Genomic DNA, 24430 nt, shown 5'->3' with positions numbered 1-24430 from the left:
GTTCCCTCTTGTCCAGCCGACAGTGGTCTACAGTGAAATACGGCACTGCGGCATTTTATATAGCGGCGCTGTCCAATGAGCGTAGTGGCGATAGTCGCGCACTGCCTGTAAAAATTCCAGGGTCAACGCAAACAGGTCCAACACCAGCGCTATGGCCCGCCTAACTAGGAGAATCAAGGCAAGAACAGGAATGTAAACTTAACAATACACGGACAATTATGTAGTTCATCCAATAGTCATCACCCCTGTCTCTGTGGATCAGCCTATAGGCTGATGGATTTAGGGCTTTATAAAATAGGGAATCGACACTGGGTTTATCAATGCCACAGAGTTGTATAACCGAATTTCCACTTGCTGTAGCTCCACGTGGTTCCGACCCATCGGGCAGAAAAGAACAGATATCGATGAAGCTTTGATAGGCTACAGATTAGCTCATACAAAACTAGGGGACAGGTGGCGACGTTCAGGCGTAGGTTTCTTCAGGTTTGTTTGCTGCCAGCGCATTTCAAAACAGATGTAGCCTATGTTCTTTTTATTTTGTTCCATAAAGCCTTTGTAAATCCATCGATGATTTAACTGTCTTACTCCGTTTCCCCACTTCGTTCTCTCCACCGTTCACTTTTTGTGTTAGTCACTTATCTCTGTAATACAAGCCCATAATCAGTGAAGCAACAGATTTCACCACCGGCTTAGGTTTCTTACATAAACAGATAAACGACCTCCCCTATTTGCATACAAATCAAAAGGTACAGTTGATGATATTAGGCCTACTTCTAATTTTTGGAAGAGTGAGACGTCACATAAGATAAGAGCACTCACCAATATCTTCTACAGACGCACTGTGGTCTTTTGATGTGCTTGAGAAAGAAATGCAAAAGATAGTGAAATGCAACTTGTAGCCACAACCAATTGTGAATAATCTCGTATTTGGCATTAGGAAGGATAATGTTGATGTTTTGACAATGTAAAAACAATGCAAAAAATCAAATGTTAAGGTAATTTGTGAAGGTAATTTGTTATGTGCTCTAAATTACACAGAACCATTCAAATTCTTTACCTGGTGCATTTTGGATTAGTATTGTTCTGTAAAAGTGAAGAAAAAAAAAAGTTTGTCAGAGATTCCTTCATGTGTAAGGGAAATTCAATGACTTTAAAAAAGTTTGTTTTTACAGTCGTTGCGGAAATTCCTCAGTCAGACTCCTTGTCAAAATCACCCCAAACTTCCTGCTCTAAAGATAGGGTTATCATTGTGATAAGGGACTACACAATAGGGGTTAGAGAGTGGAAGGATCCAGCCATCACACAGATATTTAAAGGGCAGTCCCAGGGTTTCTTTTCTCATTCCTGGAGTGGGTTACAGTATCTGGACATGTGTCTCAGTCTGGCAGAACAATGTTTCTCCTACAGTTATCCTATGAATAGAAGAGAATTCCAGTGAGGAAATTCCTAAGTCAAAGTCAAAGATTTGAGAAAGCATCCGATGTGGGGGAATTCATTCTAGGATTGACATGCATATCTTGAAATGATATGAAGGTTCGATGTTAACTTCCGTATCAACTGGACTTTCAAAACACTTATCTGATTGGATAAACCAACAAACGTCACATGATGTGCAAAATCCAACAATGCTCTAAACATTTTTCCAATACAAAAAAGTACAAGGAGAATAGTACAAGTTGTGATCACTCAAATATTGGGAGATACTACAGATTGTATTAAGTGGCATTCATTCACACAGAAGCTAGTCAACAGATCTTCAGACTGAACTTTGAAGTTGTCCTAAATAATACATTGATTTCCCTGATTTGGCATTTGTTGTATTAATCCTTCAGCTATTAAGTTACAACTGATCATTGTCTATTGTTGTTTTGTGTAAAATGCCGTTCCAAAGTATGCAGGATCAAACATCACTGCAGTAAGAGCACACAACTATGCGTATAAAATCAGGCTGTAGAAATTGTAGTGAACTGAGATGGCTTAGTCTATTGGCACAGGGTATGTCACTGGGGTCTGAGTTAGCTCTGTGTAGGTGAGATGTGTGAGCACTTTCATTTGAGAGGCCACTGGGTACTCACTGCCAGCTCCAAACTGATGGCAGATGGTGGCGTCCTCCTGGAGTAACACAGGAAACTCTAACAGTCAGGTCTCATTCAGAAACACAGACACATTCAAGTGGCATGCCCAGGATTAGAGGGACAGCATGTCGCTAACCAGCCAGTCCAACCCTCTCCTGCCGAGCTGTTCCACATAGTGGCAACTCCGCTAGCCAAACTTCACAGCGAATAGATTATTCTGGGAATACCTCTCCACCTCACATTGTTTTGTTTTTTGTTGCGAGAAAGTGTTAACCCTCTGGGATGGACTGACCAACCTGCTCTTGCCACATTTTCTGTTCTCACTTGGTGTCACAATACATTTTTTCAGAAGGTCATTTTTGTCAGAAGGTCATAATATTAACCCCTTAATGCCCCACTACAATATGAACCAAAGAAATGTAATGTAATGTAGGTCTTAAGTCCATTCGGTACTGATGCCTTACGCTGATTTAGTCAGCCAAGATTTTCTCATCACATGCTTACATCTTATTATTTATGTGTCTTTGTCTTTCTCTCTATTGCCTCTCTCCTCTTCCACATGCCTTTCCTCTCCAGGCTAGGACATAGCAGTCTGTTTGTTCCGTAATAATGTGTTGCATAACCGCCCCTCTTTCAAGCGTGTGGGCACGTTCATTCCAGTCCTTCCCCTTGGGAGCGCTTTATTAATCATTTTCAAAAATAAAAGCCTTTCTCATTTTTGTATTCACACTGGCAAAGGGATTACAGGCTTAGCGAGGCAATCTTATTGCCACAGACAGCTTTTCAGATGTATTACAACTGAGGAGCCACATCTTTACTACCCACAACTATGAGATATATTCACACCACACGTCACTGTTCCACGAAACCTGCTCAGTCAGTCTGCCATACGGTGCATGGTGCTCTTTTCCCAGGTAAAACTGCTCCCGTAACAGACACAGCACCACGGAAAATTGACCAATTCTTTGAATTATTGATATGGATCTGATGTGACGCATGTGCTGTGGCCACACTGCTGCCCTGGCCTCTCTGACAGCCCTGTTGCTCTCGCCTCAGTGGCTGAAGGGCTCCTGTGGCGCACTGGCCCTGCCTGCTTCTCTGGCCACCAGCTGCCATCCGACCCCGGTGATAGATTATGCAACACCAGTGGGTGGAAAAATCTGCTGGAAAGACGTCACCATCATCACCCTCTCTCCCCTTTCCTCTAGCCTACATCACTGACCAGCCCAACACCCCATGTGCCATTAACATAGACTGCTCATAGCCTGCCCAACACCCCATGTGCCATGAACACAGACCACTCATAGCCAGCCCAACACCCCATGTGCCATTAACACAGACCGCTCATAACCTGCCCAACACCCCATGTGCCATTAACACAGACCACTCATAGCCAGCCCAACACCCCATGTGCCATTAACATAGACTGCTCATAGCCTGCCCAACACCCCATGTGCCATTAACACAGACCGCTCATAGCCAGCCCAACACCCCATGTGCCATTAACACTGACAGCTCATAACCTGCCCAACACCCCATGTTCACACATTTGCACCACAACCACAGAAGCTGTGCTCACAGCCTAGAGCTCATGTGATACAGAAGCTGTTGGATGCAAATTTGTGAGGAGGAGCGATGTTCTTGTCAACACGCACACATACTCTATGCATACTTAAATAATCCCCTCCACAATTGTTGGCCCCCCTGGTAAAGATGAGTAAAGAGTGTTCATGTTCATTCATGAATTCATGACTAAGTAAATTAGTTTAGGCTCACACTGAGCCACCCTTTAAATCAAGTATATTAATTCTGATTTTTTTTTTTTTTTTTACAAAAAGCACGTACCACATGTATTGGTGTGAGACTAAGCAAAAATACTTAGTCTTCAATAGCATCTTTATGATGTTACGACTCTACTGATCTGGCCTGGGGCTCCGCCACTCTGTGCTATGTCTGTTACCTGTCTGTGCCTAGGGGATAATGGGCCGGACTATAAAAAGCTGGGGTTTGCCATGGACGGCCTCTCTCTGCGCTTGACTCTAGCGTTTCCGTTTCGTACAGTCTGTGGTTTGCTCCAGTGATGAGAGCCTGGGGAAAGCCTTCCAACTGCCTAAACTCCAAGCCGGCTGCTCCCTCCGTCCTCCTTGCGTTTTACACTTTTGATTGATACTGATTGTTTCTATTTATGTAAATAAACCTTTATTTATAACTGATTCACTGTGGTGTGGTCTACCCATTTAATGTCAGGGCTGCCTTGAGCCAGGCAGTTGTGACAATAAGGTTGGACTCTTGTGCACTCTCCTCCTTAGGTCAGCTCAAAGGCTTTTTATGGTCAGTGGACTGAGATGGCCATGGCAGAAGCCTGATACTGTGTTCACCAAAACATTTTTGTGTTGATCTGGACATGTGTTTTGGATCATTGTCATACTGGGAGACTCAATGACGACCCAGTTTTAGTTTCTTGGCAGAGGCAGCCAGATTCAGATTTGATGGAGGCCATGATGCCATGTACCCTAATGAGGTTCCCATGGCCTTCGGAGGGAAAAAACAACAACATCACAGACCTGCCACAATATACTTAACAGTGGGGATCAGGATCTTTGCAGTATAGTCATCCTACCTTTTACACCAAACCCGCCTTGAGTGTTTGTTGCCAAAAAGGTTAATTGTCTTTTCATCTGATCATAGAACACACCTACAGTCAAAGTCCTTTTTAGTGTTTAGTAATCTCCAGGCGTTTACATTTGTGTTGACATGACAAAAAGGTTTTTTTCTGGCATGTCTTCCAAATCATCTGTTGACATGGAGGTGGCATCTGATGGTAGGTTTCGAGACTTTTGTAACAGGTCAATGGAAAACCTTTGGAATTTTGTGTTTGCCTCTCTTACCATCCTATAAACTTAGGTCCCCTTCCAAGCAGGTTTGTAACGGTTTCAGCTGATTTGAACCTTCTCATTGTTGTCCTATTTGTAGATATGGGCATTTTCAGGTGGGTAGCTGTTTTTTTATAGCTATTCTCTGACCCTTATTGTGTGTGTTTTCCCCATGTTGAAGAATGAAAAAGGGAATTCGCCATATGTGTCACCACAGTGAAACAGAAAGTCATGGATTACTGCCTGAAAGTTCTTAAACACACTGATCAACTTTAAAAAGTAAAATATAAGTGAAAGTAATGCTTCAGTTACATTATGTTTGTAAGAATTCATGGGGCTTCCAATAATTGTGGTGATCTTGTTAAAAATAATGTCAAATAATAACAAAACTTGTTAATGAGTGCTTGAGTTTTTGTTCCTCAGAACAAATTTGCTTCAATTGGTTGGATTTTTCAAATTTCTTTCAGTGTCAAATTAAGCTGATTCACCAAAAGGCTGTATGTGGTATGTATTTGAGGTGTATAACTAGTGCTCTTGACCATTAGTCAATATAAGGAAAGAAAGGTTGACTAGAAATGATAACCAGCGCCTCAGAGAGAACAATTCACTGCGCCCAGCACTAGTATGGCCCTTTTGAGTTAAACACCATGAGAAAGCTCTAATTTCTCAGTGTAAAAGAGTGGACAAAACACTAACATATCATATAAGACAATAAAGGCTTTTCTATTCTATTCTATATACAATACTTTACACGTAACAAACTCACAGCCATCAGCTAGACAAAAGAAGAAAGCATTTAATTAAATATGTATTTACACCAGCATTTAACAGGATCTTCATGCCTTACAGGGAAATAGAACTGATACAATTATCCTGAATAAAAAGCTGAAGACCACTCCGAACATTAAAAGCACAACAAAAGCACAAAATGCACAGCCATACTCAATCTCTCATTCTCACACACAAGCTGATACCATGCTGCGCTGAAATTATAATGACTGAACCAGAACATGCAGGAAGGCTATATTATGTAAATTAAGTTTGATTAAATGATAGACCACTTGCAATCAAAGGGAGAATGTTCAGCTTTTAATCAGCTTGGTTACACATTCAGTGTTAATAAAACTGCACACGTAAAATGACTGATAAACTTATCTTTTGCATGATTTGAGTGTTTTACAACTGTAGCATTAATCATGCATTTGTATTGGATCAGGATTCATGTTTCAAAGCATCACCATGATATAAGTGTAGAGCTGTCTAAGTAAGCCAAGGCTGCTGTGAAGACGTTTTTTCTCAATGTTTCATATACACTGTGCTTTTGCCTTTTGAATCATGCTTTATCCACTGAGTACTTGTTCTTTTTCCACACAAAAAACAAGACGTTTTTCCTGACTGAGTGAATAAGAAAATTCTGATTGAAAAAGAAGGTTGTAGCCTAAATACACTATACACAATGACCATGATGCTGATTCAGAGCCAGACCTGAGCTGTGCACAAAGCAGAGCTCAGGACAGCACAGATACCTGAAGTGGTTCTGCCATTTCCTTTCACAGTCAGCAAAACTGGCATGCAGGAAGTTTGAAATTAAAATGATTTACAAAGGAGCGTGTTTTTGCAACCTCTATATTTTATACCACAGTCGCAGGAAATGGCTCAGCTAATTCTGCAGTATTCTATAAATTACAGTAAAAGGACTTATACATTTAAAAGATAAAAAGGGTGTGAAATAGTACATGGAATTAAACGTATCTCTCTCTTTCTCTTTCTGTGTGTGTGTGTGTGTATTTGTGTGTGTGTGTGTGCGAGAGAGAGAGAGAGAGAGAGAGAGAGAGAGAGAGAGAGAGAGAGAGAGAGAGAGAGAGAGAGAGAGAGAGAGAGAGAGAGCGATGAAGGGATGGTGTGTGTGTTTGTATTACTGGCTAGGAAACTACTGTAGGCCTACAGGTGGCACAAAAAGATCACTCTACTTTGACAAAATGCATAATTTTAAATTGTACAGTCTGTTCAACTCCAGCAAAACAAGCTGAGAATGGCCCTCTGGCTTCAGCCCAAGGCCTGCAGAAGCAAGGAGCAGGGTCACTGGAGATACAATCACTTCCTTCCCTAAGCTATACCACAAAAGATTCTCTGTAAATGCTTGACTGTGCTTGGACAAAAAACATACTAATGTGACAACTATTGTTGCAGACTAACAGCGCTGACAAATATAAGACCATTTGAACAGTTACATAAGGGGATCTTTGTCCGATCTTTAAATTACTGAGAGGATCTTTATTTACGGTAACTAAATGGTAGTAGGTCTAGCGTGTACTGTGTGGGCTATTTCACTTGTGACACTTGTAAAAGAACATGTATTTAAGCATTCAAGCAGCAACAGCCTAATAGAGCATCAAGACCATATCTATGCCTATGCTGTTTTACACTGAACATTAAGATTTGGGAAAATTAATGTTTGCCATCATAAGACAATGAAACACTTAGAAGCAAGACTTTTAAGAATCAGTTTACCAGGAGGGCCTGTGAGTGTGTGACCACTGCCCCCATGTCAGTGCCAAACCACTTATGTTCTCTGTGCTAGGCTTGAAGGTAAGGCCTTTGGAGTAGTTGATATGTATGAGTGCTTGGAAATAGTTGCTTTAAAATACAACACGGTTATTTCTGCCCTTGCGGTGCAGTGCTGCCCTCTCGTGGTGAAAGCTAAACCTGCAAAGTAAGTTGTCTTCTTCCCATGAGCTTGCCTTTGGGAAACCGAGGTTGTGACGTGTTTCTCCTTGCCCAGATCCCGGATGGAACAGCCATTGGGGGAAGTAGTGATTTGGGCTGTACAATTACTAAGGAGGGTTACAGAGAGGAAAAAAGAACTAAAGTGGTCTTTTGCAGATAAAAGATTCTGCAAACATTTCGGGAACACTGGACTGTGGACATTTGGAAATTTGTTTGCGGTTGTGTTGTTTTGGAATTTGAGTTGCTGTCCGGAGAAGTAACAGTAGCCTTTTTGAACTGTGAAAGTTGATGTGCTTTAACTTACAGCTAGCTACAACAAGCTACGTGCAGCTGTGAAAAAAACCCCACTTTGCTCGCCGCTAAACAGTGAACGCAACCCGGAGCTGGGAAGACTTTTACTGGCTCCGTTCGTGTCAAGGGGCTTGCTTATGAATTAACGTAATGTCTGCCACAAGCATTGACCCTCAGGTAGGCAGGGAGGTTGTTTGGTGTGCAAATATAATTTCTTCCTTCCAACAGGAACATTAACTTGATTCACATGAAGCCCCGGTGTTCGTGATAGAGTTGATGGACGTTTTGCTAACGTTAGCTAGCGATACACCTAACAGTCCTAAGCGGGACGAGTGGTGTCATTCAAGCTATATGACAACCGATATGAGTGCAAAGTAATTCTAAGTAATGACAACAACAGTTTAATTATTTGAGAAAATAAGGCTGTCCATCTTGTGCATGTAATAGAGAGCTAGTGTGTTAGCCGGCTAGCCTGTTTGACACTACCGGTGAAAGTTAGCTAGCTAGCTAGTCAATGTTAGCAGATCAGATGACAAATCGTCTGATCCGCATGAACATTATGATTGCTATTACACATTGCCCAGAAAATCGCATGTGCATGATTCTAATGTTTGTTTCTCGAGTTTATCTGTACGATCATGGATTGACGGGGATGTGGCTAATGGTTGTCATCAGTAGCAGCCATTAACCGCTAGCTGGCAACTTAGCCAATATTTTGCTAACAAGCTTGCATGCTATGCGTGTTGGCTAGAGGGTACATGAACATGTAGTCAGATGCATAACACATAGCAATAACATTTTGATAGTTTTGTTGCATTGTCAGTATCAATCAAGGAGGAGCTAAACATGCATATTTCCAATTGTTTGCTAATGGGCTTCTGTATTTTATGTTTTCACCCAAAATTCAGAGACCAAAGGGACAAGCATCTAAAGGTAAGACCTTAATCAGGCGATATGTGTATTAATATCTCTTCTTTCAGGACTTCAGAGGGAAGATATTCAACTTACTGGAGTGTTCAGAACAGTTTTTTGTGTTTTGGGGGGAAATTACTGGAGATGTATTTCTGATCGCCAGGTCAGGTATTCTGCCACCCATGCTTACATTAGGCTATAACCAGTCAGTAATGTGCCCATCAGTAATGGTATCGTTGACCACCATAAACATTTTGCAGATTGGCACCAGACTCTGGGCTACCATGAATTACTGTGTACTTTGAAAGCTGCTTTTTATCCAGTGTTGTTTATCATATTAGCCTATAGAAATGTATAAAATGGTGTTGTATGTTAAAACCCAAGGTAGTTGAGTGTGATAAAACATGGCGTTGTGGCATACACTTTGATTGGCATTGGTAGTACATGCATTTTGAGACACTACTGAAACCTGGCATTTATCTTTGAGTTTTGTGTATCTATATGCGTGGGCGGTTGGGCAGACATTTTTGGTGAAATTTTGCTGTACTTTGTCGTTGCAGTACAAAATGGTTCTCTCCATCAGAAGGATACTGTTCATGACAATGACTTTGAACCTTACCTCCCCGGCCAGTCCAATCAGGTGAGTACCCTAGATCAGGTACGATAATGAGGATGTTATGATAGTGGTGAACATGACCATTATTGCTACATTATAATAAAGTCATTTTGAAAATCCCTCCCAACTATCAGCTGCCCAACTATCAGAAAATGACAAGTTATGATGTTTTTTGCTAGCGTGTGAAAATCTGTCAATATCTGGTTAGTACCAGAATAGGTTAATTTGTAAAGTAAATCTGTTTGTTTGGAAGGGTACCTAAAACAAAGGCTGCCTAACAAAATGTACTGATTATTTGTTATGAACATCATACATGATCATAAACTCAGCTTTTCCTGTCCTGACAGTCTGCCAAAGTGGGATGTTGTATTTAATTTCAATGGAAAAAGCACTCCCCTGACCTCACTTTGTTGATGGGAACTTTATCCTTAAACCGTTTGACCTCTTTGGCTAGAAGGACTGCCTGTGATTGTGTGGAAAATAGAAGAAAATTCAGGGTCTTGGCAAAGGCCATTTCCAATTTAGGAGAGCAGAATCACAATGTCTGGGTATAGCTTGGGTAGATGTCTCTGTGTGATGTGATTGATGCTATCTGTTTTTTTCCCCTCTGTCACATGGTGGTTGGATGCTTAGTCTCTAAATGTATTGATCTTGTTCTTTGCAATTTTCTAGTGGGGGTTCATCATTAAGCCAGCATAAATCCTGCGTTATATTAGCCTGTTGGTTGTCTGCATAAGCTAGGTGTCTAGGTTGTGAACTCTCATCTCCTTCAGATGTGTAGTGTAAGTGTAGTTTTACACCATTCACAGTTCACACTAGGGGTATTGGCACACAGAGGTTCCTCCCATGTGACCCTTTGTCTTTTGATACCAACCACTCCAAGCATAGCCTTGAATGCAGTGGCTTTCTCTGTGGTGGTGTTAAAAATGTGAGATTTTTGAGTTTAGAGAACCTGTGCACAAAATCATTCCACTGTGAATTTACATAAAGCGTGCACAGATATCAAAGCTTAGAAACTGACTTGGAACAGAGGGGCATTAGTGAATTGTGTAACAGATCTTAGTTGTCTGTTCTGTTTTCCTCTGTGAGGCGTTTTTCTCCCCGCTGCTCCTCCTCCTCATCAAGCCATGCCAGTGTCATGTGAGTAGCTATGGCAAAATGCTGTGTGTGTTCTACTGGGACAAACACATGCTGCTGCTGCTGCCGCCACTGCTTGTGGTAATTTTATTTGTTTGTGTGTGTCTGGTTGTCTTCTGCAGAACAACAGCTACCAGTCCATGACCGACCCATACCTCCCCAGCTATTATGCCCCATCCATCGGGTTCCCATACCCCCTCAGCGAGGCCCCTTGGTCCACAGGCGGAGACCCCCCAATCCCTTATATGACCCCCTATGGAGCTTTGAGCAATGGCGACCACCATTTCATGCACGACACAGTCTTTGGACAGCCAGGGGGGCTGGGAAGCAGCATTTACCCCCATCGCTTCAACTTCTTCCCAGAGAATCCAGCCTTCTCTGCCTGGGGCACCAGTGGCTCCCAGGGCGGTCAGACCCAGAGCTCTGCTTACGGGGGCAGTTACAGTTACCCACCCAGCTCCCTGGGGGGGACCCTGGTGCCTGACGGGCAGAGCGGGTTCCACAGCGACACTCTTAGCAAAGCACCAGGCATGAACAGCCTGGAGCAAGGCATGGTAGGGCTGAAGATTGGCACAGGTGATGCTTCAGGTTCAGGAGTCAAGGCTGTGGGCTCTGTGATTGGTGGGGGGCCCTCAGTTGCCACAGGTAACAATGGCACACCCCTCAGCATGTCCCTCGCCAAGCCTACGTCCTGGGCCGCCATTGCCAGCAAGCCAGCCAAGCCTCCGCAGCTCAAGTCCAAGAGTAAGGGGGGTATTGCGACCTTGGGGGGCTCACTGCCCCCTCCACCAATCAAACACAACATGGACATTGGCACCTGGGACAACAAGGGGCCTGTGACCAAACTGGCATCCCCTCCTCAGGAGCTCCATCTTCAGCTTCAGCTTCAGCATCAGCATCAGCATCAACACCACCAACAACATCAACATCACCAACAACATCAACACCACCAACAACATCAGCAGCATCAACACCAACATCAACAACAACACCATCAACAACATCAACACCACCAACAACATCAACACCAACTTCAACATCAACACCAACTGCAACATCAACACCAAAACCAACTTCAGCATCAACACCAACACCATCAGCATCAACATCAACACCATCATCCAGAGCAGCAGCCACTGCCCACCTCCCACTCCCTCCCCCTGCAGCCACCTATCCAGCAGCCTCCCCTCCAGCACCCCCAGTCTCTGGTCCAGCCCCAGATGCCCCTGGCCATGCCCCTACCTGCACACCAGCCCTCCATGCAACCCCCTCCTCAGCCTTACCAGAACCACACCCAGCCCCCTCCCCCCCAGACACGCTGGATTGCCCCGCGCAACCGTAACCCAGGCTACGGCCAGAGCTGTGGGGGTGGAGCGGCCGGGTTGGAGGGCGGCACTCTCCCGCTGGGTGTTCTCGGCGGGCCGGGCGCCTTTGGGATGGCCGGGCCAGACCCTCACCCTGTGCTGGAGAAGCTACGCTCCACCCATAGCTACAACCCCAAGGACTTTGATTGGAACCTGCGCAATGGGCGCGTGTTCATCATCAAGAGCTACTCCGAGGACGACATCCACCGCTCCATCAAGTACTCCATATGGTGCAGCACGGAGCACGGCAACAAGCGACTGGACGGCGCCTTCCGCTCAGTCGGCGGCAAGGGCCCCATCTACCTGCTCTACAGCGTCAACGGCAGCGGGCACTTCTGTGGCGTGGCCGAGATGCGCTCACCCGTAGACTACAGCACCAGTGCAGGCGTCTGGGCGCAGGACAAGTGGAAGGGCAAGTTCGATGTTGCCTGGCTCTTTGTGAAGGACGTGCCCAACAGCCAGTTGCGCCACATCCGGCTGGAGAACAACGACAACAAGCCCGTCACCAACTCACGTGACACCCAGGAGGTGCCCCTGGAGAAGGCCAAGCAGGTGCTGAAGATCATCACCACGTACAAACACACCACTTCCATCTTTGATGACTTCACACACTATGAGAAGAGGCAGGAGGAGGAGGACGATGTGCGTAAGGTAACAGGCCCTCTTTTTTTTTATTCTCCTTGAATCCTCTTCATCTCCTGTAGCTGCTGATTCATAGAGTTGGCGTACTTTTAGAAACATCGTGGTAATTAAGACCATAATCCTGATTTATGCAGTGTCAAACAAACTGTATGGTGCTGGTAAACATCATCAGTTTAGCAAACTGTATAATGCTAACAAAAATGTCCTTAACTGATTCTAGCTGATGAACCTTCTGGTCTCTGCCGTTGTAGTTTATTTGTTACTAACAACAACTCTCGTAATTTTACCCTGAATTTCAAACAAGCAAGCAGCAGGAATCTATCCTTAATACTACCAAGGGTATTTGTGATATTCAAACAAAAACCAACACTAAAAAAAGGCACATACCATAGCTTGAATTTATGTGTGGGAACCTCTTTCAAATCCTCACACTCTTAGGGTAAAAGCTTGCTACATAATATATAGCCTTTCCCGCAGTTTTAATGAACAACATAAAACAATGTCAAGCTGCTAGCCTTTTCTCCCATGATTCTGAAGGTTGTTCATACTTGTGTGACCATTAGCCCTTGAGATGTGTCAAATCTGCACATGAACCTTGGAGCTCAACAGCATGCCAGGGGCAACCACCGAGCCTCAAAAGAAATGGGGCACAATACTGAGCATTCCTTATGCATGACATCATCTTACCTATTATGTTAAATTATAGTTTCCAGCTGAACAAGGCCTTACCCTTTGTGCTCAAGCCAGCACGGGTGTGAGAAAGATATGCTGATAATGGTGCTAGTAAAGGTCATCTTGGCAAACACTGTAGCGCTAACTGTCATAGCGTTTGCAAACACTATAGTGGTAGCAAACATCATGCAACATGCCAATATTGCCTTAGCAAATGCAGCAGTGGGAGCAAACATTGTTCTTGCCCGTCTCTAGCTTCGACTGCTCTGAATAATATACAGTGAATGACGTCACTGCAGTGAATGTGTGTTAGAAGAAATGCTAATTTCATAAGAACAGTCCCTAAGGCCCAACACGCTGTTTATTTTGTATCTTTTTAATCCTTTAACCTTTTGAGTCCTTGATATCTGATGCCAAACCACTCGTCAAGGTACAGTGTCTTACAAAAGTTTTCAACCCCCCTGAATTTCATTACCATTTTCTGATTTACAGACGATGCATATTTTCCCAACCATTTTTTATTATTTTTCAGTGTTTTTGAGCCAGTCTAGAATATTCACTTTCCTGATTTTGAGCCACTCCAGTGTTGTTTTAGCCTTGTGCCTTGGGCAATTGTCCTACTGGAAGGTGATTCCTCTCCAAGACCTTAGTTCTACAACAGACTGCAACAGGTTTTCTTGTGATATTGTGTAGAATTTTTCTGCTCATTCTCCCTTCAATTCCCAAGTTACCTCCATACATGCTTTAATGTGTGTCTTCTGAAACAATAATTTTCAGGGTGATGGCTGGACTATGGTGACCTCAGTCCCACACCAGTTAATATCCGCCTTGGTTGCTTGGTTTGGGTGGCATGATGCAACTTCCACTTTCTTCTTGTGGGTCAAGTTGTGCTCAATCAAACATCAAAGCACTTTTTACTTGGGAGACTTGTCCTCACTTAAGCACTTCAGTCGTCACTTGTCTCTTTAGTCGTCAATGTCTCTTCAGTCCCTTCAGTTCCTCTCTGTTAAATTTAGAAGGAGATCTCTTAATAACTTCTCAAATGTTATACCTTATTATGATCAGTCATGGTCAAATAACTGGCACCTCTATACCACTTGTGAATAATTTTGTATCTGCCTTAAGCTGGAACTCAAAATGCAGTCATTTTATGTAGCCATTTAGGGTAGTGGACATGTATGTAGTCATGAAGGGTAGTGGACATGTATGTAGTAATTTAGGGTAGTGGACATTTAGGTACTCTAGTCATTTAGGGTAGTGAATATGTACCCCTCAATGTTCTGCACTGTATGTTGTCATTTAGGGTGGTGGACATGTACCCTTCAAGGTACTGTAGTCATTTAGGGTAGTGGACATGCACCCTTCATCTCTCTCTTTCCTTTTATTTCAACAGAACTTGCATACAGATCCTGTACCCATCCAAAACCGGTCTCGACTGGATCAGGTAACGATTCCATACTGGATCTGTTTGCTACCTGTCCCTATCCCCATTTTTGTAGCTCTAGGACTAATTCTGATGTTTACAGAAGATGAAATTATTAATGATTTATTCTGGCCTGTGGTCCTAATAAGTGCTCTGTTTTCTGTTTGCTTCAGGAGCGCCAAAATAGAAACAAACCATAGAAGACTGTTTCTCCCCATCTTCCTCAGCTATTGTATTCTCAACTGACATTTCTTTCAAGCGGAACACAGAAGAATGAAAATTGAAATCAAACACATTTTTTTTCCCCTTATTTAATGTTGGTGAATTTCAGCCAACATAGTGACGCAAGCTTTTTTGCTCCAGGTACCTCCTCTTGCGCAGGGATATAACAAGCTGAGTTTGTGTGTCACATAATCACACCAGTTCTCTTTTTCTTCATTTGTCTCGTTTTTCTTCTGCTTAGATCACGAAAGCTTTTCTTTCCCCTCGTTCTGCCTTCCTCTCTCCCTCTTAGTGAATCAGGGTTTAACAGCACCAATGAAGAGTCTTATCTGTAAAATGTAAAATCAAGGAACTGATATGAACTGCCCCTTTATGTCCACTAGAAGGCAATGTTGCCATTCTTTTGAGGTTGAGCTGTGTGTGCCAACAGGGACTCAGGGTCCTCACTCTCATCATTGTAACAGAACAGGAAGAGATCAAAATCTTTTTTTGTTATTTTGCTTTGAAAAAGAAAATATGACAGTGTATTTATTTACTCTGAGCCTTAAGGTTTAATTTTTTCTTCTGTACTTTGCAAAGACTCAAAAAAAACAAAAAACAAACTGACAGAACAGGAGCAATCAGGGAAACTGAGGGAGAGTTCGCTGACTTTTGGACAATTTAGAGGCAAAGAAGACTGTTGTGTTCGCAGTGGGATTTCTTGTGCAGATCCTGATGTTTTACAGTTGTGTTTATCCACCTGTGTGAGTGTGTGTGTGTGTGTGTGTGTGTGTGTGTGTGTGTGTGTTCAGCGGTGTAAAATGAGCAAATGTCTTTGGGGGAATATATAGTCAGAAGACAACGTTCTGTTCTAGTCAGAAAGTATGTAGCATACACAGACATAAACAAATGGGATTTTATCGATAGAAAAATATGTGATTACTTTGCCATGTTTAATGCCTGTGTTCATATCTTCTTCACTGTTAATTATAAATCACTGTCTTTCTGTTTCCTCATTGTTAATTCCCCTCCCCAGTTCATGCCATTTTTGTGCTATATATTGCCCGTTTGTCCTTTTTGTAATGCTTTGCTCTAATGTAGCTGCTTTTAGCAATGGTGAAAGCCTTACTTGTAACCTAAAAATCAATGTAACTGACATCTAATTTGGGCAATGATGAGTTAGTGGGAGGTGGTGTTTTGAGTTCTTTCTTCTGGATGGAAAATGCTGCTAGTTCCTTGTACTGTTATAGTTAATTATATATGGTGGTTAGGATTCGAGCTAATTCCAAATAGGTAAGCAGTGGCAGGGGAACAAATAACTTACTCAAAAAAATTAGGATTGGCATTTGTCAGTGAAATTTAGTTTTTTTGTTTTGGCTGGACAGATCACGGAAAAAAGAAACAAGGTACCTATTGTAAAAGGTCACCATCAGGTCAATAAAAAAGTGTGTTGAGGTTTCTCTTGAGTGCTACTTTGCCCAGTGACCGCACACAATTATAAAAATGCCAGGCGCCTGTTATTCAAGTAATGTTTACTATTTAAGAATTATGTAGATGAAAAATAAGAATGCATTTGTTTGATGCATTGTTGCTGTTGACGTCTTTTCCAGGATATGTCCTGACTGCAGTTCTTCTCTTATTACATGTTTTTGAAATGTACAACATGCGGTGTTGCATTGTATTGCATACACCTGTCCTTCAGCAGAAATATGCCAGTGTTGCTATACCTGCTGGCTAAGAGGATGTTTTTAATGCATTTTCTGGAGACTACTGACCTCCCCGCCCCTCATGTATGGTTCTGTTTCCTCTTTGATTTGACACAAGCAGCCACTCCCTTTGAATTCATCCTTGGTATTTTAGTACTGTCACAGATTTCTGCCCCAGTAACCTCTCTTTAAGTACAAAAGCATGAAAAAGATTGGATGCCTGTTGCTCAAGTAAAGGACTTTTTACATGCACGTGAAATTGTGTAAAGAGGGTATTGCAATAGAAAGCCACTAATATGGTTCTAATAATATATGAATATCTAATTATATTTAGGTTTTATTATTACAAAAGGACTCACAAAATAAAAGTTATTATTGATATCATTTATCATCTTAGTGACTTTATAATGCCACGAATGAGGTCACTAGTGTTAGTGGTTCTTTTCTGTAAGGCGTAATCTTTTTTGCTGTTTTTCTTTTTCTTTTGCTATAGAAAGAAATTAAGCCTTAATAAATACTATCCATTTAGAAAGCGTTAAGCAATGTCTATCTCCCTTTCTTTTAATATTTCTGTCCCTCCATCTGTTCAAATAAAGACCACACTTAACCCTGTTGGTGTCACTCGTAGTTTTGCAGTAACCTACGTTCGCCCTTAGATGGTGCTATAGGACCATTTCTCAAAAAGTTGGCCTGGCATCGAGTATAGTGCGTTGTCTGCCGTAGGTGCTAACATCCCTATTGCGAATGCGACATAGATTTACATTCAATGACTAATATGCTATCGAGTACACATCTGTAATTCATTTTAGGCGACGCTTTTCAAAGCGCCTTGTCGAGTAAGTTCCTCTTTCGGAGGCTAGGCTAATTCTTCCGCCACCTTGCAGAACCATGGCGCTGTCCATGGTGCTGACCTCAGTTAGGTCTATTCCGGTACACCATGATCTACACACCATTAATTCGTATTTGTCAATCTAAGCATTTTAACAAATGATGTAATGTTAATGAAAAATTTAAAAAGAAAACTAGTGTCAATATGATGGCGATTTGACAACAGCCGATAAATCTTAAAGCTGATAGTGGGATTCCTGTTTTTCAGGTCGGTTGGAGAACTAGTGATGGCCATGTTATTTTAACCAAACGTCAAAACAAATCTAGGCAACTGTCATGCATAGCACTGGCCTATCTGCCAGTGAATTTTTTAATATTCTGACGTTCATTCGTTTTTTGAAATTGAACATGATAATGGCTGCTCACTACGGTTTAATCTAGAACACTTAAACATGGCTTACAGGCCAATGGATTTTGAGGAAAGGACCAGTCATTTTTATGTATTTGTTTTAAGGATTAAAGACATCCAAAATCTCAACTTTTTTGACCAGTGGTTTATACATATAAAGAGTCTATCAATAGACATATATGGGGCGTATTTAATGAAATCCTAAATGATTAAATAAAAGAGGTTTGAAAATGTCCTTGGCACAGTAAAGAACGGGATGTTTATTTTGGCTGACCATATTGAACCTACATCTTCCGAGAAATGTAAGGTGGTCTTTTGCAAAAAAAAAAAAAAAATGGTGACGTTAATCATTGTAGCAATTCCATAGCATGTGTAACATTTTTGTCGGCATGTCCACATCATCGTTAGCTATTTCCTTTCCATTATGTGCTTGGGAGGATTTGCGGTTAAGTCAGTGTGACGCTTTACTCATCAGTTGTTGGTGCTTCCATTAGACATTAAAGCTGTGAATGAATTATTCTGGGGAATTATTTCATATTAGAACATGAAGTTTACATTACTTACCCCTTTGTCAGTTTCTATACTTAAGGCCTAAGTGTGATGGGAACAATATGCATTAGTTCATCTTATTGGTGTATTGGCCCTGTCGTATTGGACCGATCTATTATGTTGTAGGCTCTCACTGAAAAACACGTGCGCCATTTAAAGAAAGCATATGGAGTGTAGCCTATGTGTTCTTTTTCGAAAAAAATCTAAATGAACAACTCTGGGACATAACCTGTTCAGTCTAGATGGCTTTAAGACATAGCTAACGTCTTACTAGGCTGTAGTGGTAGGTGTCCGTGCTAAATTAGTTTTCATGAATTAGGCTACACTTGTAGGCTACATTATGTGATAAACAATGAGTTACAATGAAGGGAAGAGAGACACACATGTACAATTCAAATGTAAATATGTATTTATTATTCATCCACGACAAAGAACACTTAAAGAAACACAAAATCATCACACCGTGACATCACATTGTAGACTACCAGGTACCCACCTATTTCGTTGGCAAATGCTCAATTTTCCAAATCTAGGGTAGAATTTGCGATGACTGATCAACCTATCTCTGACTTTTTTTCTTGGTTCACGTTTTCTTTTAATTATTTTTTGTTTAAAATATTTATAAAGGCAATTGGAAATCGGCTTAGGCGGCGGCCTAATAGGATAGGCGTAGGCTTGTGAATCTAGGTCTACTTTAGTGCCTTGCAACTTTATTTCGGCGAAAGACATTAAAAACACATTAAGCAGCTGTGTATATAAAAACAGGAGGACGTCGCTTGACTTGCAGTTTGTTTAATTTGGTTACAAGGTTTTAAGGCCCATTACCTAACACTAAAGTATGTTACAACGTGACTGAATAGCAGTTGTGCTTAATTTAACTTAAGTTAAATCTGGTGGATTTTGATGACTGGCCTATTTGTCAAATGTTTTAGATTTATTTGAAAGTTTTTAAAAAAATGTAAAAGGCAACCTTCACTAGCTAAAAGGAAAACAGGCCTTCGTTAGAAAAATGTCTATGAACATTATAGGCCTACGTATTTTTGGTTGAAGGCCTTAGGCCACATGATGCTTAACCACATTTTACATCCCGCGTGTTACGGTATAAAATGGCTCATTATTCTGATACTGCCGTCTTAACTATTTTACATCTCTAACAAGCTACTACCAATAGGCCTATAACTTATAACGATGGCTTTCGCTGTAGAGACACAACTGCCATACGAGTTGCTAGTTTTTCGTCGTGGTACCCAAAGGTGGCGCTCATTCACACGAAAAGTGTCATACGGGCCCTTTAAAGCCATCACTGCGCAACTTTGATCATATGGAGGGTACACGCAACCAAGGCCCATCGTCATCTTTATAACGTAAGCTATTTTTTGTGTTAAAATATACACAAGTACATTACTCAGATAGGCTAAATCAACACAGCACTACAAGCTTTTGAGAGTAACGTAATTATGTAGGTTGCCAAACTACCGGGCTCTCCACGCGTTTGTTGGTGTCATGTAAAGCCTAATGTCTTGCCGCCATGTCAAGGCAGGGAAGTCAGTGCCATGTAGTCTTTTGTCCCATAGCTAAGCCTGTGCGTTAAAATCAAATCACTGATTCAGTTTAAACATCTCACATTAGTTAATAAACCTGTTCGCTGCCCAATCTCTAAATTCTTCCGTGATTTGGCAATTCTATTTTATAAAGGTGTCACAAGGTAACCGATAAGTCGACAAATTCTAGGTCAATGTTAGATATCAATAATATCTGTTAGCCTATTAAAAACGAATGGCGCCTTCTAAATGTCCCCTTGTAAAAATAGTATTCCCCAAGCATACGACAACACATCTTACAGTTTGTACTCGCCTTTCGAAACATTTGCTGCGGGCTAAATCTCGTTAACAACCTGCATTACACGACTTAAATAACAGTAGATAAGCCTCGTTCACATTCACAACTAGGATCCATTGTTTTCGTCATACCGGTTGTCGGGCAAAGGAAAAGAGATGCATATTTCGAGAAGTGATGCTTAGAAGATTCCTCTCTTGGCATTCACCGCGTGCCTTAATTGTATGGACATTAAATCAAGGTCCGCTGTGAACACGCAGAGCGGCAACCCTATGTGATGAAAAACACACATACTCGCCTTTATAGAATGCATCGGAGCGAATGCTCTCATCATAACCCCATTTGACACTCAAATCTCGCGCCTGTGGTTTAGCGACACTGCAAGTCCGGGCTCTCACGAATGGAAAGGCTTGTACTGAGATCACACGCTCTACCGACTGCCCCCCTGCATGCACTGCTGCCACTGCACCAACCCCCACCCTAGACACTAGAACCCACTCGAGTTCCAATTTCGTTATCGGACACGGTTCTGACGCAAACGGATAGCAGTATCAATAGCGAAAGCCGGGTTCATGAAAGACCAATAAAAGCAAGCATAAGCAAATAATCAACGTCGTCTCGACAAATTCTGCCTTCACACTGACACAATTTCAGTGGCTCGGTACTGAGTGCAGGGTGGTACGATACATCAAAAACAGATAACCCAACGCGCAGCGCAGATATGGATAACTATCCCCAAACGATATCAATAAACAGCCCTTGACTAGCCTGTGTGTAAGGTAGACATCCGACATCAGCGAATAATGCCCCTAGCCCGTACAATGGAAACACTACACAATTGATTCAGCAGAGTTACTCAAGCGCTCAATTCAGTAAGGTGCTCCAGGGTATCATAACAGCTATTTTATCATCTTTTGTACCGAATGTTTCCCTGCATCCTATCTCTTAACTCTGTCCTTCAGAATAACGTTCCAGGAAAATGTATTAAAAACTTCTCCGCCAGATGAAAAAATACTATATTTGTGCACGGTAACAACACGTAACCATCCCAGTCGGTATGAGTGCATTCTGGAGCATAGTTCCAGTTGCAGTCTCCCTTCTTGTCCATGCGAAACGCCCTCCCTTGGCTCGTCAGAGATGTACCTTACGTTTGCCCTCTTCTCCCACAACCTTAAGCGGGAATTTAAAGCCAACGAATCTTGAATAAACTTAAACAAAACTGACTGTCTAATCGGTATTCCTACTTTGCGTCTTCTAATTCTCCTACACGATTGAGTGTAATGGTTAAAGAAACTAGAGCCGTGTGCGTCTTGTCTTGTCGATGACTTCCTCTTTTTCTTCTATTGGCTACAAAAAGACCTCCGCCGTGCTCCCGGAAAAAATCTCCCGGCGATCTCGCACTCCATCAGCCCGAATAACCTCTGGGACGCATCCTTCTCGATCCTTCCCTTTTTTATCTTGATCATCCTCGGCAGTATTTTTTGGTCCAGCCCTGGATGTGTTTTCAGCCTCTCTGATCCAGTCTCACGGATTAGGGCTCCCCTCTTCCCGTCCCAGACACTCGCAACCTTCTGCTGATTGGGCTCAGCGCAAGAGGATTACATCGGGGCATAATGACGTCATGGCCCGGGCCCAAGTTCTCCCCCATTAACCAAATCCTCATCAGCGAGATGTCCTTGAAACCATGGGGCTGACATTCTGCAGAGAGCAATGTATTATGAGACATTATTATACACATGCACACCTCAGAGGGTGTCTGACGCACACAACTGGATGCATTCTATCGTGTAGCCTATATACAGGAAGAATTCACGGCGAGTGTAAACAATTGTCCAGTGCATGTTTGATCTATTTTTGACTGTTATGACACTGGCAAGAAAAAAACTGACTGGGGTTGTAGTTGTTAAGCCACTCGAACAATAAACAGTAAACTGTTAACTAGAGACATCTCGGGGTTATGTTACTGTAGGGTTTTGTTGACATTGCGATAAGTTTACGCAAGCTGCTGTTCTGTATTTTAGAGTCTGTGCTTACTGGGAATTGTAGCAACTTGCCAGTTCTATTTGTCGAATACTTCATTATGCACTGCTTGATGAGAAACAAAAACAATTCTGTTGATTTTCTACATTGCAAGCGTGGGCCTGTCAAGGCAGACGCTTGATTTCGGGTGTCTGTTTGTTGCAGTAGGCTACGTAAAGTAGGCCGGAATATGGATCGTCCATGGATGTATGCAAATGTATTAATTTTCTGACAGTCCTATATTTGCCACTGGGAGCTTAGAGGAATACATACAACAACTAGCTCATCGTTCGACTACATCAAAGTTTAGATTGATGTACACGTCATGTCATGTGGTCTTGCGATTTGGCCAATTGTTCTCCAGTGAAACAGTAATTTTGATAATTGGTACAGTATGCATAGAAGGTTTCTGAACAATATACTATCCTACATATGCATGGTGGATTAACTTGCTTACAACATTCATTTAATTGAGTGTGGGCATCTGAGAACCACTCCTGTTCGTAACAACCAAAAAGAAGCCTGAACTTGTGTCCATCCAACGTTGTGTATCAGAGAACCTTACAAAGACAACACAAACTAAAAACAACCATTGTCGAACTCGCCTGAACTAACAGTAGTCATTTATTTGACCATCACCTTAAATAAGGCTGTTGTGTATCGACCTCAATGATATACAAGTATGAGTGTATTTATGGAACGGAATATAAATCAAAAATATGAACGCACATGCACAGACACATACGCAGCGAACACATGCATACACACCCTAAATACATAGGAAATTGTTCTCATGCCATTATTCACAGGTTGCTAAGAATAAGTCTCATACTACTTTGACTTTGAGTTTCGATAGCAGTAAGACTAACCCATTTTTAGAGTAGGCCCTACACGTTTATGCGGAAAATGATTGTTCAGCACACTGATATGTAATTATGTTTGATCACGTTCCAGTTTTTGTAGGCTTAATTACTCGACATCGTTTACCATACTGTAAGTGGTGGTAGTTGCCTGCACCTGATGGTTACATTTGAGAATATGCTCATTTTCAGCAATCATATAAATAGATAATTTGTAGGTAATACGTAGCCAATGTATTTTCTCAAAGACAGAGTGTATTTTAGAATATCGATTTGTCCTCTAAATTAAATCTGTTTCTTTTTAAATGTAGCCTATAAGCTGTGTCATCCATAGCGCTGGAGAAACATGGCACATTATTTTAAACAAATCCATCACTTAGCCTACTGTTAACCGGACCAACGAAATACAGAGAGCCGCAGTAGCTAATGTTAAAGTGAAAGAAGAATAAACACACATCGCCACCTAGGTGGGATTTACCTCCTCACCTAACTATTAAATCGAAATCGACTCTACATATTTGGTCTTTATACTTGGAGTGCAGGATAGCTACAAAAACAGTATCATCATCGCAGTGACTACTGGCTTCAACGAATAAAGGAAAAAACACTGCCTCTTCATTTTATTTGAAATATTCGCACACGTAGGCTATTCCATGACCAGACGGATGCTTCTCTGGTGGAAGAAAATGCCGAGGCAATTCTAAGTTTGACCAAATCTAAAGGTAAACAGTTTGTTGTTCCTAACACAACGGAGCTTTGAAGAATTCGTTTTCCTACATTAATCCAGGCTCTTTGGACGCTCCTTGCTTCTCAGGGAAGTGTTAGCCATGAGCAGAAAAAATAGCTCTGGGTGGATTCAGTAGGCTGTGCAATGACTGTCACTTTTCTTGGAGAAAGAAGGAGGGAGAGAGAGGGAGAGAGAGCAGGGGCGACGACGTTTTCTCCGTTGCTTAGCTGAGCGGCCTCCTCAGCCTAAACTGCGTGAAGGGGGAGCTGTCCCGTTGAATTACAATGACATTCAGTCCCCATTCATTCACTTGCTGTCTAACGGTCTTTGGATAGCAAATCCACCCCATCGGGGGGTCGCAGCCCCCTCATTACGCCTCCAATCCCAACACGCAGTTACTACAATAGCCACAACAAAAGGAGAGGGGAGTGGGCCCCAGTTGTGCGTGGTCCGGGCAGTGAACCCTGGGCCCAAGCGAGAAAATGCCCGTATGTTTGAGGTACGATCTGCATGTGTTTAAGTGTTGTGGTATTTATCCCTACGTGAAGAGAACACACTTTTTA

The 24430-nt window shown here is 42.2% G+C and overlaps 1 protein-coding gene across 2 annotated transcripts; it reads left to right on the top strand.

Annotated features, from left to right (window-relative positions):
- The first annotated feature begins 7765 nt into the window (after positions 1-7765).
- On the top strand, positions 7766-17178 carry LOC308377810 (YTH domain-containing family protein 1-like). Of its 2 annotated transcripts, XM_080854552.1 has the most exons (6): positions 7766-8143; positions 8875-8899; positions 9439-9518; positions 10754-12646; positions 14703-14753; positions 14906-17178. In XM_080854552.1, exons 1-6 carry the CDS (start codon positions 8117-8119, stop codon positions 14930-14932), a joined length of 2103 nt encoding a protein of 700 aa, XP_080710678.1. In that variant the 5' UTR covers positions 7766-8116; the 3' UTR covers positions 14933-17178. The 2 variants fall into 2 exon arrangements, with proteins under 2 accessions (XP_080710678.1, XP_080710679.1); XM_080854553.1 differs by lacking the exons at positions 7766-8143; positions 8875-8899; positions 9439-9518 and adding an exon at positions 10588-10634.
- The last annotated feature ends 7252 nt before the right edge of the window (positions 17179-24430 follow it).

This window comes from Sprattus sprattus, assembly GCF_963457725.1.
Source record: "Sprattus sprattus genome assembly, chromosome: 16".
NCBI lineage: Eukaryota > Metazoa > Chordata > Actinopteri > Clupeiformes > Clupeidae > Sprattus > Sprattus sprattus.
This window is presented reverse-complemented; position numbering and strand designations above follow the sequence as displayed.